At 43.3% G+C, this 17,085-nt stretch overlaps 1 protein-coding gene across 3 annotated transcripts in view; it reads left to right on the top strand.

Moving 5' to 3' along the window:
* The window catches only part of Clpb (ClpB family mitochondrial disaggregase), a 141,573-nt gene that overhangs the window by 72,775 nt on the left and 51,713 nt on the right, over nt 1–17,085 (top strand). For all 3 annotated transcript variants that reach the window (XR_003301872.2, XM_026400990.2, XM_077797615.1), the window contains exon 5: nt 2,643–2,771. Coding sequence is in view for 2 of the 3 variants with exons in the window: in XM_026400990.2 (XP_026256775.2) it covers nt 2,643–2,771 (129 nt within the window). In the remaining variant the exon portion in view is untranslated. The remainder of the gene's footprint in view (nt 1–2,642; nt 2,772–17,085) is intronic.

The raw sequence follows: 17,085 nt of genomic DNA, 5'->3' as shown, positions 1-17,085 counted from the left end.
TGAGCCAACTATCACTTTTCCTCAGGTTCATCATTATATCTAGCAGTTAATGTCCTATGTGGCAGTTCAGTGATGCCCTTAAGGCCTTTAGAGGTGCTGTGATCTGAATTCCTTTTGCAGCTTTTCATTGTCCTGTTCTTTTCCCTCCCTGCCTGGCCAGTGCTTGATTGTAATCAATCTGCTTGATTCTAAAGCATCTTCCCCAGCCTTCTTATTTCCTTCTGATCTGCAGTAAGCTAGAAACAAGATCACCTAGCATGATTTGGTAAGAGTATTCATGAGTAGGAGTTAATAATCTCTGATTGAGATCCTAAAGGGCTCTTAAGGGGTAAGTATATAAGCCATTGCACATGGGACTTGTATGTTAGCTGCTCAGAGAATTTCTTACTTCCTGTTCTTCCTGCTCCAGAAAGGTCATCTAACACCCAAGGGTAGAAGTGAGAGGTTAGCAATCTGGAGAGTCCCTGTCTGGACTGGAAAAACCAGTTGACCATTGATTCTGTAGAACACAGAGAGAATGGTCTGGTCGCCAGCTCAAGCTCCCCCAACTTTATTCTGGCCAGACATTCAAAATGCTTCCACCCAGGCTAGCTTCTTGGGATATTGGCTACAACCCCCAGGCCATTTCCTGGTAAGGGCAGGTCTGCAGAGAGAATGTTTGCATCTTTGCCGGAGTGGGAAAGAAAAGGGAGTAAGAGCCAAGTCTGGAACTAGAACATCCAGGATCTGCTGCTTTTTTGTGGGCTCTGGACTCCCTCATTTGCCAGATGAGGGTGACAGCATGATATGATTTGGAAGAAAAAGTAAGGACTCAGACTTTGGTTCTGATCCTCACTCTCCCACTGCCATTTTCTCTATGGGGTGTGTGTGTGCGTGTGTGTGTGTGTTGCCCAGACTGTCCTCAAACTCCCACCTCATCTTCCCAAGTAGCTGGAATGCGGATATGTACAACCTCTCAGCTTCAATTTTCTCATCTATAAAATGGGAATAAGAATACTTACTATGTTAGGTAGCTGTGAGAATTAGATAGGTTTGTGTGATGTAACCAGGCCTGGCACAGTGTAGAAGGTGGTCAATAAATGAAATCAGTTAGAAGGGTCTTTGGAACTTTAAATAGGAAGTCCAGTATTGGAGGAGAGAAAATGCATAGACTTCATTCCAAGAGCACTCTGAGAAGAATGTTTTCAGAATTACCTGGTGCCTTTGACTACCTAGGCAAGGTCACCTCCTGCCAGAATATACCCCATTATCACAAAAGAAGTGAAAGGAGCCTCCTATTGCAGGCCACATGCCATGAAGAAGTGGTATGGGAGGCAGACCCAGATTCCACCCTCAACCAACCCAACTCCGAAGGGAGCATAAGACAGTACCCAGAGAGTTTTACATTAGGCAGACAGAAGCACTATCACCCAAGCAGAACAAGTAGAGCTCTGTGGGTCCTCATTTCCCAAGGGAGGGCCCCAGAGATGGGGTGACCTTTTAATCCACTGTCTAGACAAGGGCTCTATGTGGGTACCCAAAGCAAGAGTCCTATAAATTGATGAAATTGATTTTAGATATAAAACTAGTTTTATATCAAATGAGAGAGGCTCAGGAATTTAGCTAGAGTGAGCCTAGGAGCTTTTGATCTTTGATCACACAAAATGCTTATTCTTTCTATCTTTAAAAAATGTTTACAGTCACCACACATGGTAGCACTTGTGTAATCTCAGGTACTTGGGAAACTGAGGCAGGAGAATTACAGGTTCAAAGCCAGCCTAGGCAACTTAATGAGACCCTGTCTCAAAATAAAATAAAAAGGGCTGCAGATATAGCTTACCTAGAGCACTTACCTAGCATGTGCTAGGACCTGTATTCATCCCCTCTGTGTGTGTGTGTGTGTGTGTGTGTCTCACAATAAGTTTACAATATTTATTAAAGGTAAAAAATCGGATTATAAATTGCATATACACTAAATTTCAATTTTGAAGGGGATATGCACATACATATAGTATGAAATTTGGAAGGACATATACAAAATATTAAATGTACTTTCTCAAGTTGCTGAAATATTGATCCTTTTTCTACTTTGTACTTTTCCATGGTTTCAGATTTTTGCTTGCTTTTGTAAATTTTTAATTAAAAATTCTTACTAGATTGTAGACAGAACAGAGAGGTGTGTTGCTCTTCTGCTAAGAACAACCCCTGTTCCCTATCTAAGTCTACTTTTTTCGCATGGATAGCTCCTCCTCATTCTTCCAGACTCCATCTTCTGGGATCCTCTCTTCATGCCCAGGCTGAGCTCCCCCTGGCTTTCTATATCATCCCATTATACCTCTAATGTAGCATTTATCTCAAATAGTACTCTAAACTTCTGTTCATTGCCTGCCTCCCTCCCTCATCATATTAGGTCAGGGACTATAGTTGATTAATTTCATGTCCCCAAGATTTATCCTAACACATATTAGATGTCAGTAAACATTTGTGGAACTAACCAGGCTCTGTTTTATCTCCTCTTGCCCAGCACAGATGGCCAGGCACATGGTGCATGTGCCATTTAATGTTTAGTAGGTAGGTAGAGGGAGTGAGTGACTAAACAGAAGATAAAGTGGTGGCTCAAGCATATGTTGCTAATGGAAGGGTTTATGTTGCTGTCCCCACAGTTCTGGTCACACGAGAAGATGACTTCAACAACCGGCTGAACAACCGTGCCAGCTTCAAGGGCTGCACAGCCCTGCACTACGCTGTCCTTGCTGATGACTACCGCACCGTCAAGGAACTGCTTGATGGAGGTGAGAGCATGGTGGAGGAGGGGCGGGCAGGGGAGAGAGTCCTTGGCAGGCCCTCCACACCAGAAACACCTCATTTCCCCAGCGCCCTTGTGACTCTCCCTGACCTAGAAATGCCTCAAGGGTCATGGCACTTCCCTAGAGTGACAAAGAACATGTGTGATGTGCTCTCTTGTAGCTGGTGTGTGTTCTTTGCCCATGTGTGTGTGTGATGCTCCGTACCACCCTGTCTGCATAAACTGTGAGAGTTTTCTTGTTAATTTTTTTATTTGTTTTAATTAGTTATACATGACAGTAGAATGCACTTTGATACATCATGTATAATGGAGTATAATTTCTCATTCTTCTGGTTGTATATGATGTAGAATCACTCCAGTCGTGTATACATACGTACGCACATAGGGTAATAATGTCTGATTCATTCTACTATCCTTCCTACCCCCAGGCCCTCTCCCCTCCCTTCATTCCCCTCTACCTAAAGTAACTCTGTTCTTCCCTAGACACCCCCAAATTATGAATTAGCATCCACATATCAGAGAAAACTTTTGGCTTTTGTTTTTTGGGGGATTGGCTTATTTCACTGAGCATGAAATTCTCCCCCTCCATCCATTTACTGGCAAATACCATAATTTCATTCTTCTTTAAGACTGAGTAATATTTCATAGTGTGTGTGTGTGTGTGTGTGTGTGTGTATGTGTGAGATTTAAAAAAAAAAAAAAACATTTTTTTTTTATCCATTCATCTGTTGAAGGGCGCCTAGGTTGGTTCCATAGTTTAGCTCTTGCGAATTGAGCTGCAATAAACATTGATGTGGCTGCATCACTGTAATAGGCTGATTTTAAGTTCTTTGGGTATAAACTGAGAAGAAGTAGGCCCAAATCTTCACCATATCAGCTTAGGATCTGACCTCCATAACAAGACTCCTAAAGTGCAAGAAATAAAATCAAGAATCAATAAATGGGACAGATTCAAACTAAAAAGAGTCTTCTCAGCAAAGGAAACAATAACATGAAGAGAGAGTCTACAGAATGGGAGAGAATCTTTACCATATGCACCTCATAAAGCATTAATCTCCAGGATATATAAAGAACCCAAAAAACTTAACACCAAAAAAACAAATAACCCAATCAATAAATGGGCTGAGGAACTGAACAGACACTTCACAGAAGAAGAAATACAAATCATCAACAAATATATGAAAAAATGTTCAACATCTTTAGCAATTAAGGAAATGCAAATCAAAACTAAGATTTTATCTCACACCAGTCAGGATGTGAGTGGCACACTCATATGTTGCTGGTGGGAATGCAAATTTATGCAACTATTATAGAAAGCGGTATGAGTTTTCTTCAATATGGCTCTCCCCAAAAGTGTGCTCTCTTCCCCTATGACCTCCAGAGCAGGGCCAGGGAAACAAGGGAAGGTCCCTTCAAATCTCTGCTAACCTGGTCACACAGATGTCTCCCTTGATCCTATCCTACCCTGGTCTCAATTGGGCCCTTCCATTACTCTTAGTCATGTTATCCTATTCTTTTCCATCACTGCACTCATCACAATCTGAGATTGTTTTCATTTTTTCAGTAGCCCTCTCCCTAGCTTGACTCTGTGCTCCCTGAAGGCAGGAACCATGCTGATTTATTTATGTGCCCCCAGTACTTAGCATAGTACTTGTACATAGTAAGTACTCAGTAATATTTGCTGAATGGTGAATATCCTCCTTCTTGAGGACATTACTTTAGTTGAAGGAGTAGTATTGTCATCCCTAGACTCATGCTGAGCTGCCTATCAAAGTCTGATAGAGTTACCTGCCAGATACCTCTCAAGAAGTTACTTTCTGTCCTGCTTCCTCTTATCCCAGACCAGCCTCTGGAATCATCTTGCCAGCACATATGAGGTACAGGCCCCTTGAGTGAGTACTTGGCATGGAGCACCTGTTCACACCTCTTGCCACTTCTTGAGGGCCAGGGATGCTTTTTTGGGGGTACCGTGGATTGAACTCTGGGGCACTCAACAACTGAGTCACATCCACAGCCCTATTTTGTATTTTATTTGGATACAAGGTCTCACTGAGTTGCTTAGTGCCTTGCAGTTGCTGAGGCTGAACCCACAATCCTCCTGTCTTAGCCTCCTGAGGCTGTTGGGATTACAAGTGTGTGCCCCTGCGCCTGGCTAGGGACGTATTCATGAGACTGCAGCCTAGGGTCCAACTTGTCAGGGGTCATTCTGCTTGGAATCTGAGAGTTGAGAGGGTTCTTTGAGGTCCTCTAGGCCACTCTGGTTTCCCCTCCTCCATCCCAGCAGAAACCCCTCCAACAGCTGAATGGCTGGCATTCCTTTGGGTTTTATGAGGGACTGTGAGATCCTGCTTCTTTCCCAGGCAGTCCATTCCATTTTACTTTACCTCTGACTGGTTGAAACATCTTTCTAATGAGATATTCTTTATAACTTCTGACAACTGTTGCCTGCCACTTGATCACTTTTTCAAAAATCAGCATTCATCCAAGGTTCTTTCACCTTTGCCTGCCAGGCCCGGTATCCACAGATCATTATCTAGCCCTTGCAATGTTCTTGCACTTGGAGGACTTACCAGGAATCCCCAGTCTTGCCACCTCCCATCAGCCGAAGCCGTACTGGCTTCACACCCATGCCTGGCCCCTTACCCTGACCTCCAAGGGACCTACCCAGTCTGAGACATGGGAAGGGCTGATATGTTCGTGGATGTGGTGACAGTGCCTGGGATGTCTGATAATTTTAGGGCAAGGACTCACTGCTCTCAGAAGCAGAGGCTTAGAAAATGTTCCCAAGCAGGATGCTTTTTACTTTGTCCTTTGGAAAGCTCTCTGGTAAGACATTTGTAGCTAAGAATTGGAGCATGCACCATGGGGTTTCTCTCTACTGTGCCTTAACATCAATCAATACTCCCAGCCATTGTCTTTTGGTTTATATCCCTACTTCCTCCCACCCCAGACAGAGAGTTCACTCTATAAGAAGCCCCTCACACTTGCCTTCCAGATTGAATACCTTTGAAATGAGGTGGCGAGGGCCTTTTATGAAACTCTCTCCACCCTCATCACCCACCCCCCAGGCCAAGACTAGCCCTTTGAGCTGTTCCAGGGGCATGGTTCATGCCTAGTGACTTGGAACAGATGCCCTGAGCCCCCACCTTTACATCTCTCCCACCTGCCTTGTAACCAGCATCCATTTACACCCCCTTCCTAGCCTCCCAGCCTCAAGGGCCAAAACCATTAACCCACTTATTTCTGCCTCCCAGACCTAAATAAGCCCTGGTTGCTCAGGGCCTGCAGCCTTGCCAACTTCTAGCCTCCCTCCCTTTGTTGAACTCCTTTGGTCTGCCTGTGTGTGTGAGCAGCCAACCGAGAGGTAGGATCCTGCTGTCTTTCCTAGGGCTATTGCCAGTAAGATTTCCAAAGTCTTTTGACCTCGGCTGACCTTCTGCAAAGGCTCTGTCTTCCTGCCCATCAGTTTTCTTGGCCTGCTTTGCTACAGCAACTTGCAGGGAGTTCTCTCTGTAACATAGATCCAAGGCAGGCCTAAACAAGGAGCCAGCTGTGCTCATGAGGTCCACACAAACCCCTTCTGCAAATTGCTTAGTCCACAGGGATTTGGGTTACCCAGATCATAGAGGGTTAGAACTAGAAGGAGTAGCTGCTCTTTCTATCTGACCAAAAGTCCCCTTTTGACATGGAAAGAGGCTCAGGCAGCAGGATCTTCCTGATAATGTAGACGCCCTTCGGCCCATTAGGAGGCAGCATGGAGTAATTGAAAGGGTATCTCAGGCTTCAAAGTCAGGCCAACCTGGGTTTAAATCCAGCTCCCCACCTCCTAGATGGGTTCCCTCGGACACGATGCCTTAACTCTCTAAGCCTAGGTTTTCTTATATGTAAAATGACGTCTATTCAGAGTGATAATGTGAAAATTAATAACACCTGTAAAAGCCCCTGGCCAGCAAGGGAGGTGCTCCATGATAGGTAATAATCATTATGACTTAGATATAGAAATCACATACATCCTGGCAGCTATAATTCCGTTCCTCTTAATTCTATCTCAGTGTACAACATTCCCACCCTGCCTAAAGTATGTCATGTTCCCTCTTCTCATCTGAATCCTCAGGCTGCAGGACCTTCTCAGGAAGCCTTTTCTAGTGGTCTGGCCTACTCTGCTACTTCCTCCTCTGAACTCATACTAGCAAATTGTTCAGGTCACTTCCTCATCTTCAGGCAAGGCAGGAGCCTTGTAACATAGTGAAAAGGTCACAGACTTTGAAATCAAACAGACTGGGCTTTAAATTGAAGTCCTGTTATGTGACTCTGAACAAGCCACTTGCCATTTCTGAGATCCTGGGCCTCAGGACATCCCAAGATGAATCAAGCAAACTGTCATTGACTCTGAGATACTGTCAAACTGTCAGAGTAGACAGATGTAGAAATAGGCCATGATTGGGGGTGGGGTAGGTAGTCTGGCAGGAAGCTGGAAAGGGAGCTATGGAGACATAGAAGAGGAAATGCCTTCTTCAGCCTGGTGAGTAGGGAGGTGGAGTCAGTTACAAAGAGTTTCCCAGAGGAGATGGTACTTAAACCTTATCAGGAAGGGTAATGGGAGTTCGCCAGAGTTCTCTGGAAGGATTTTGATTAACCAGTGCCACTCTTCTCCCTCCACCCTCCACAGAAAAATAAGTATACAGGCTTCTGTGTTTTCATCTGTGAAGTCACTGCTTCTGCCTGTGTTGATGGCTTATGAGCAGGAAGGCTCTGCTTCATCACTTGAGTGCAAATACAGGAAGAGTGGGAGAGGGAGAGGGAAGGACAGACACACGATGCCTGGAAGGAGGAGTAATCAGAGGTGGCTGAAGCTTCCTACCCAAGTCCCTGGAGGTGACTCGGCCCAGTATTTGCAAGGCTGTTAGGGTGCATCAGTAACCATTTCATCTCAGGGATGTGATCCCGCTGGCAGATCAGTCTCTAATCATGACAGCCTTTCTTGACCAGGCTTCCTTCAAATAATTGAATCCCAATGCTCTTAGGCATCAGTAGTATGCAAGGAATTAACTTCTCTCCCAGGCATCTAAAATGGAACTAGGTATTTACCACTTAGGAGAATTCAGAAAATCATTGCTCATAATTTTCCAAATGTGGTTCAAAATAGAAACCCCAGATGAGAAGAACTACAAGGAAAGAGTGTAATAATCTCTGGTGTCATGATCTGAGTATCAACTCTGCCACTTAGTAGCTGTGACCTGGGCAAAGTACTGACCACTCTGAAATTCTTTTTCCTCATTTGGAAATAGGAGTGATACCTTCTGGGGTTTTGTGGAGATTAGGACATGTGTACATTCTACAGGGTAGGCACTGCATACGTAGTATTTGTTGTTAACTTCAAAACCCTCAGTGCTCACCTGTTTAACAAAGAATCTGAACCATCCTTTTTAAACTGGTGTTAAAGCTGCTCTAGTCTGGCCTCACCTAATTTTTTCCCCATTGCTATCCTCACCTTCTGCTACCCTGCAGTGTCCATCCAGTGTTCTCACCTCAGTGGCTTCACAAACAGTTCTTTCTATTGCTTGTGTCCCTTTAAGACTTTTTTTCTCAGGCTGTGATTTTTTTTTTTCCTACCAGTCCATCCCCAGCTCTCATGCCACCTGCCTTCTGGTATTCCCCTGGACTTTACCCAGCACTACTTTACTACACTGAGAGAGAGACTGAAGACAAAAACTGTGTCTCTTTTGTCTCTCTTTGCTACAGTGTCTGTACATTATTTAGTACATTTTTGGATGTACTGATAAATGTCCAAAAGCACTATAGGGAGATGTGATATCTTTGCTTCCTGGCTCCCCCACTCACAATGTCCTATGTATCTGGACTTATAGAGCCTCCTATATAAGCTGCCTCTTTCTAGTTATCTTTCTTCTAGTAATCCACTTCCTTTTCACCCACCAGTGCCCCTCACCCTAGAAACTCAGGCTTTATGAGGCTTAATACTACTTTCTCAGGGCTTCCCTCAGCCTTTTTTCCTACCTACTCCATTCTTTCTTTCTTTTTTTAAAATATTTTTTTAGTTGTGGATGGACCTGTATGTTATTCACTTATTTTTATTTGCAGTGCTGAGAATCAAACTCTTTTCACTGAGCCAAAACCCCAGCCCATACTCCTTTCTTTTTTAAAATTTTTATATTGGTAAATAATAATTACATAGAATAGTAGATTTCATTGTGGCATAGTTGTACTTATAATAACTTAATTTGATCAATTTTATTCCCAGCCCCTCCCCCACCTCCTCCTTCCATCCTGCCTGTCTCCCTTCTATTTTCATGAGATTCCTTTTATTCCTCTTTTCTCTCTAGTTTCCACATGGCTCCTCCTGACCCCTCTTTCTGAGTGCATGGCTCAGTTGTCAGTGTTAAGTAGCCAGCAACAACCAAGCCCTTCAGTTTCCCACCAGCCTGCCTCCGACAGAGCCTTTCCAGCCTGACACTCTCCCTTTAGCAGCCTGTTAACTTGTTGTCAGGATCCAAAACTTAGAGTCCTGTTTCTTGTTCCACTTCACTGTCTATCCATCTGTCTACCTGGCCAGATGTTGAGCTGTCAACTTTCTTTGCCTCAGGCTGGGCTCTGTTGAAACTTCATACTCTGATTCTCGCCAGCAACACAGAGAATGGGAATGAACACTGGACTGAGGATTACAAGTTCTGACTCTGCCACCAACAAATCTTTCTCCTTTAGGAAACCCTTTCTCCTCTGTAAAATTGAGAAGTTTGGTAGCTGATCTCAAGGACCCCTTCTAGCCCCAGTGTCCTGTATAACCCCCAGGCAGGTCTTTTCCTTCATTTACCAAACACTTGCTGGGCATCTCTTCTGTCACAGGCCCCACCTTAGGCACCAGGGAAATAAACATGATCCAGACATGGCCTTTGTCCTTTGCCCTTAAGGAACTCATAGTTCAGTGAGAAATCAGACATTTTAACAAAGAATTGTTATCTGGTACATTAATGGAGATCTATAGAAGGTGCTGTGAGATCACAAAGAAAAGACTTTTTATATCTCTGGAAAGGCAGAGAAAGTTTGATGTAGGAGATCAGTCTTGAGGAATGGATACAAGATTTCCCGGTGGCTGAGGGAGAAGGGCAGAGTGGATGACATGTTCAAAAGCATGCAGTATGAGGCTGACTTCAGTACAAGTACAGGCATTTCAGAAGAGCTGGATCTAGAAGGTGTTGTTGGAAGGGTCAGAATACAAGAATGGAAAGCAGAAACTGATAAAGGAAGGAAGGTCCATGATGCAAGCTGTGTTAAGGAAATTGGACTTTATTCTCTAATGGGAAACCATTACAATTTAGAGGAGGAACAGGATGGACCTTATTTATTATGAAAGATGTTTAGAAGTTTCCAAAATGTTTATTAAGTTGCTGAATGGATAAATAAATTATGGAATGTTCACACAATGGAATAATACACAGTGATGGAATGAATGAACTCTTATTGCTTTATATAGCAACATGGATGTATTTCACAAGCCATCAATTCTGGTTCCAAGCCAGACATAGGGGAGTATTTAGCTGTATGTCTGCATTTACAATTGAAAATGGAAAGAAAATTCAAAATGGACAAAACTTGTCAGTGGTGTAAAAAGTCAGGATAGCGGTTAACCTCGAAGAGGAGAGGGCATGGGGTACTTCTGAAGTGCTGTAATGATATTTCTTTATCTGGTTATATAGTGTGCTTTTTGGTCTTATCTGTATGTCATACTTTCTACCTCCTTGTCTCCCACCCTCCTTGTTTAGGATTTCATGGTCCAGTGTTATAGCTATTCCTCCTTGCTTCTTTTGCTCTTCTTTGTACTCTCCTGATAGATGGGAACTTTAGTTAAGCCAATTTTAATTTATGTCTGTATCTAAGGAACTGAATATTGCTGGAGAAAAAAATCACACACAATCAAGTCATTCGTGTTTTTAACCATAAGTCTCAAATCCAATGTTGCTAACCATGCCACTGTGCTTCATGAGCAAAATCACTTTCTTATTCTGTAACAATTTTTCTGTGCCTTTTCCTAAAATTTCCAATGCCTCCTCCTTTCCCGTCCTGACCAGCTCACTCATATTTCCTGAAGAAAATAGGTTGCAGTCAGAAAGGAACTGCCTCATCTTCCCATCATCATGATTACTAGCCTACTGCATTTATGTGCTGCCTCAGAGAGTGGAAGACCTCCAAATCCTGCTCTGAGCCTCTGCCTCCTCTTTTACTTTCTCAAGGACTTTGCTCACCACTTAATTGCCTGCCACTCTAGCATATCTCTTTTCCTTTCCTACTGGCATCATCATAAAAATATGCCTTAATCTCATCCATCTTGAAAAACAAAGCAAACAAAAAACTCCCCTTCACCCCATATCTACCTCCAGCTCTTTATCTCCTAATAGCTAAAATTCTCAAATGATTGGTATTCACTCACTCCCCCAGTTCTTATCCTCTCATGGCCTAAATGATACCATCATCTACCTAGTTTTTCAGGCCCAGAATCTTCAAGTCATCCTTAAGTTCTTTCTTTCTTTCTTTTTTCCCCCTTAATTTCAAGTCTTTCAGTAAGTCTTGTCAGTTGTCCCTCTTTAAGTACATCTTGAACCCTGTTTTTGACATTTCCATTGCTTTATCTCTAGTTCAGGCTACCATCATCTCTCAACTATTACCACAGTTTCCCAACCATTCTCGCACATTTCCACTCTTGTTCCTCTCAACCTGTCCTCCAAATAATAGCCAAAGTAATCTTTATGAAACATAAATCATGTCATTCTCCTACTTAAAACCTCCTTTGGTTTGCCATTGAAACCACAATGAAATCCAGCCTCCTTACCAGAATCAGAAAACCCTAGACCTCTATACCCTCTTCTCTGTTCTTCTCCCACCTAATCACTCTCCTCCAGGAACAATGGCACTCCATTGTCCCTCAGACATGCCACGCTGCTTTCTATCTCTGGGCTTTTGCACCTGTCTCCCCCAGGGATTGGAACACTCTCCCTCTTGAGATGTCCACCTCACTTCATCATTCAGGTCTCAACTCAAGGGCTCCTTCCTCAAAGAGACCTTCCCTGACTACCTGGTAAAAGTAACTCCCCTTGCCACTCCCTATCCCTTTTGCCTTCCTCATGGCACTTATATGTTTCTAATAAATAGTGGTCGATTGGCCACGGAATCTTGGGATACTCTTGTCAAGATGAGTAGCCAGCAATTAGACAAATGGGTCTGAAGCTGAGGAGAGAAAGGACTGAATTGAACATGTAGATTTGAGTGGTGTCAGTGTCTTGGGGATGACTGAACTGAGTCTCAGAGTTATTCATGGAAGGTTATAGAACTAAAGAGACCTGAAGGCATAACTGAGAGAACCTACCTTTCAAATGTGAGTGGAAGAAGAGAAGCCGTGCAGGATTCCAGGACACCGAGAGGAAGGAAAAGCAGCAGAGAGGAGGGATGGGTTGCTCTAACGCGGTGCTTCTTTTTTTTTTTTTTTTTTTTAAAGAGAGAGTGAGAGAGGAGAGAGAGAGAGAGAGAGAGAGAGAGAGAGAGAGAGAGAGAGAGAGAGAGAGAATTTTTAAAATTTATTTTTTAGTTCTCGGCGGACACAATATCTTTGTTGGTATGTGGTGCTGAGGATCGAACCCGGGCCGCACGCATGCCAGGCGAGCGCTCTACCGCTTGAGCCACATCCCCAGCCCTAACGCAGTGCTTCTTGCAGTATCTATGAGACATCTTTTTGTTTTTATTGCTGCTGGTGGTGGTCATGTTGGAATTTGCAGTCTGTCATGAGCCAATACTTGTTGAAAATAAATTATCAGAAAAAAATGCTATTTTTAATGGAATGGGGGGAGGATGTGAGGAATGGAGGAACTTTGGAAAGGGCAAAGGGGAGGGAAGGGAAGGGTTGGGGGTATGGGGGTAGGAAAGATGGTGGAATGAAATGGGCATTGTTACCCTAGGTCCACTTATGAAGACACAAATGGTGTTGACTCTATTTTGTGTACAACCAGAGAAATGAAAAATTGTGCTCTATTTGCATACTATGAATCAAAATACATTCTGCTGTCATGTATAACAAGTTGGAACAAATAAATAAAGTAATTTATTTTAAAAAGAGAAAGAAAAATGCTATTTTTAAAAGGCATATAAGATATTGACCCAAATTTATACTTAGATTCCATAGACATAAAATTACTCTGACAAGTTTCTATAAAAGTTTCCAGATACTCTCAGTTTCTGTATTTATCTCATCAAGGACTGGTAGCAGAGTTCACAGAATGACAGTAGGTCACAGAACCCTAGATCACATTAAGCATCACTGCTGTTTTGGTACTGCTGGGCAGAGAGTGGAGAGAAATGAGCAGAATATAGCCTCTGCCCTCGAGGAACTTAAAGTTCCGTGGGGTAGACAGTCCAGGGCACACACAGTTATACTGCATGGCAGAGAAGTCAAAGGCTGTAGCCTCAGGGACTGTGGTCAATCCCAGCTCTGCCATCTCGCCCCTATGGATCTTGACCCCTCTTTGGCTTCACTCTTTCATCTTTAAAATGAGAGATCATGTCAGATGATTGAATGCTAAAGTTTTCTTCTTATTGTTTAGACGGAGATGTTACTAAAATCCATGATGCTAGCAGTTGTCTGGGGGAAAGGGTTGGGGAGGGATTGTCACCAGTGGACACAAAGTTTCTTTTGGAGATGATGAAAATGAACAGTGGATTTTGATGGTGGTGCTAGGTGCATTGGCACGCACCTCTAATCCCAGTGGCTGAGATTAGAGGAGGATCTCAGGAGGCTGAGATAGGAGGATGGAAAGTTCAAGGCCAACCTGAGCAATTTAGCAAGACCTTGTCTCAAAATAAAAAAATAAAAAGGACTGGGGATGTATCTCAGTGATAAAGCCCCCCTGGGTTCAATTTCTAGTACAAAAAAAAAAAAAAAAAGAAAAGATTGTAGTTACGGTTTCATGTGCTGCATGTATGCTAAAAAAATCATTAAATTGTGTATTTTAAATGGCCAAACCTTACAATATGTAAATTATATCAGTAAAGTTGTTGAAAAATAAAAGATAATCCTCCATTCTACTCAAAACCATAAAATATTGATTTGGATGAGTGACGCCTCCTAAGAGCAGGCCAGAAAGCCAGGAGGACCTGATTGGCCCCCCAGCTAGTGTGGTAGATAAGATTAGCCCCCCTGTCAGATGTGTAAGTGGCCTTTTATAGGATACTATTAAAAACTTACCTGTATCATTATCCTAGGTACATGTATGACTGCACATATGGTGCATGGCTACATCGTGTACAACCATAGAAATGTAAAGTTGTGCTGCAGTTGTATACAATGAATCAAAATGCATTCTGCTGTCATATATAGCTAATTAGAATAAATTTTTTAAAACTTACCTGTAAACTCTTTCTTGCCCTGACTGATCTTTAAATTGATTTTGTTATTATTTTAACAAATACGTATCGCACTCTACCCTTGCTAAGCTTAAAATCTGGCAGAATAGAGACATTAAGCAAATAATGACAATTATTGGCTAAATTATTACTAGCTAATAATGTAAGTACTACTAAGAAAAAGTAGAGGGTACTGCAAGAATATCACAGGGTCTGTAATCCCAACGGCTCAGGAGGCTGAGGCAGGAGGATCATGAGTTCAAAGCCAGCCTTTGCAAAAGCTAAGTGCTAAGCAACTCAGAGAGACCCTGTCTCTAAATAGTATGCAAAATACAGCTGTGGATGTGGCTCAGTGGCCGTGTGCCACTGAGTTCAATCCCTAGTACAACAACAAAAAAAGAAAAAGAAGAACAGAACAGGAACCTAACCTAGTCTGAAGGGGGTGAGGAATGCCTTCCCTGAGCAGGTGGTATTTATATTGAGACTGGAAATGTAGATGTTAGGCCATCTCTTAGCTTGAGATGATCTTGTAAAAAGGGATGGCCATCAGTCATCCAAAGGGATCCAGCAGTCCCTTTGGAGGTCCCAGCAGTCTCAAGGGGCATTTGGGGGAACAGAGATGTTCTGTAGTATTATAATTGTAGTCCATGTGGCAGATTGAACCAAACGGGGGCTCTCAGTGTCTATGAGTTCTACCCTCAACCCTTTACCCTGTGCAAAATGAGCAGCTATCCTTGCTCACCCCACAGGGAAAGGTATTTCTGTTTCCCAGCTCCTGTGGACATAAAGGCGTCACTGTATGGTTGAGCTGGAGATGAGAGCCTGGTCATCAGAGCCCATGCTCTCCAGAGCCACCTGCCATCTGGGCACCCGCATTTCATCAAGGCTTTAATCGGCTCCAAGCAGTCTTCAGATGAGCCTGGCTGGTATCCGGCATGAGCTCATCACCGCCAATGGTGGCAGCTGGAAGCCAAGGATCCCCTGGGTGAAGGAGAGGTCAGCATCGGCTGGGCCAGGTCTGTTCTGTATCCTGCATTCTCCTTCACCTGCACTGCGCCTGGAAACAGCTGCGTGTGACTCAGATTTCCCAAGACAGGGCCAACTGCCCTTTGCCTTCCTGCTGTGCCCTCTCCATTGCACATGCTCTTGGGCAGAATGGACAGGGAAAGGGCAGCACTGTGCTTTAAGAAAGGGGAATATCAAATTGAGGGCCAGCACCTGTAAAACGCCAGCAAAAGGCCCCATCCCAAGGTCAGACTGAGATGGGCCGGAACAAAAGTGCTCTTCCCAAAAGGAGTTGTGCCCAACATTCTTGTGCTCTCTTCCCTTAGACATAAGCCTAGTGGTGTTCTAGGAAGAACACAGCAGGGGTGTTCTTTGTAGGATTGGACCGTGGACTCTTCCAGAATAACATTTTGGAAATGAATTCTTTTAAATATAGCAGAAGGAAGCAAGAAACCCTTCAGGGACTCCCTTTGAAGTAACGGAGCCCTGTGTGGTAGGAAATGCTGACTGGATATCACGGTCAGGCACATCATTCTGGCACTACTGTGCAACCTTGAGCAAATTCTTCCCATTCACTGAGTCTCAGTTTCCCCGTTTGTAAAATAAGAAAGTTGGACTGCAGTCTCAAAACTCCCATTTGTATACTTTGTGATTCTGAGTTGATTTTTGCCCTCTATAATCTAATTGCCAATCTAAAAACTCATATTTATTTATCAGTTATAATTTTTCTTTATCTGGCCACCATCATCCCTATTCTAGTTTCCACTAATATCTGCTCTCAAAACATCCTGTATGAATTCTTTTTCAACCTTACCACAGCATGTAGTTCTATAGTTATTTGATTAATGTATCTCTATTTCACGATGTAGTGAGTTCTCAAGAGGCAGAGTATGGATCTGTAATGCTTATATTCCTAGCACCTTGTACTGTCCATTGCATGTGATAGGAGCTCGGTACATATTTGTTGAATAAATTAATTCATAAATGGCACTAGGCATTATAGTGAACAGAAAAGAAAAGGATAACAGGCTCTTCCTTTAGACAGCACCCTTGAGTGATAGTTTGGTGAAAGTGCCCTTACACAAGGCACACTGAGGACAGCACAGGACAGAAGATAACAGGACCCTAAACTAAACAAAGAGTAAGGGCGGGGGGGGGGGGAGTGTAATGGGTAATGAGGAAGGGAAAGATCAGTGTTGGCATTGTAGAAGGCTTCATGGAATGGCTGGGACTGCAGTCAGACCTGGATGGACAGGCAGAATTCAAACTAGCAAAAGGAAAGAGGGAAACTTTTCAGTGAAGCAGCAACAGAAATGAACCTTACCCTTGCGTGTTATTTAGAGATGTGAAGAAAACTGGCCACCTGCTGGGTTATGGGGCTAGGAGGCTTGGGTATAAGACAGATGACTTAATCTTGTAATCAGTAGAGAGTTCCTAAAGTGGTTATCTATTGTTTGTGTGTTTGTTTAAGGACCATGGTAAATTTTCCTTTTAAAAATACACAAGATAAACCGGGCTCAGTGGTGCATGCCTATAATCCCAGTGGCTCAGAAGGCTAAAACAGGAGGATCACGAGTTTGAAGCCAGCCTCAGCAATGGTGAGGCACTAAGCAACTCAATGAGACCCTGTCTCTAAAATAAAATTCGAAAAAGGGCTGGGGATGTGGCTCAGTGGTTGAGTGCCCCTGAACTCAATCTCTGGTACCCTGCCCCCCAAAAAATACACAGATAATAATTTCAAGGAATGCCAGAGGATATTTAGTGGGAAGGAAGTCCCCCTTCCATGTCCCTGGTCCTCCTCCTCAGAGGCAAGCACTGTAACTTTTCTTATGTATCCTGACTTGATGATAATATAACTTGTTGCTAAAACAAGTTATCACCAGCAGCTTAAA

This window comes from Urocitellus parryii, chromosome 4 (genome assembly GCF_045843805.1).
Source record: "Urocitellus parryii isolate mUroPar1 chromosome 4, mUroPar1.hap1, whole genome shotgun sequence".
NCBI lineage: Eukaryota > Metazoa > Chordata > Mammalia > Rodentia > Sciuridae > Urocitellus > Urocitellus parryii.
This window is presented reverse-complemented; position numbering and strand designations above follow the sequence as displayed.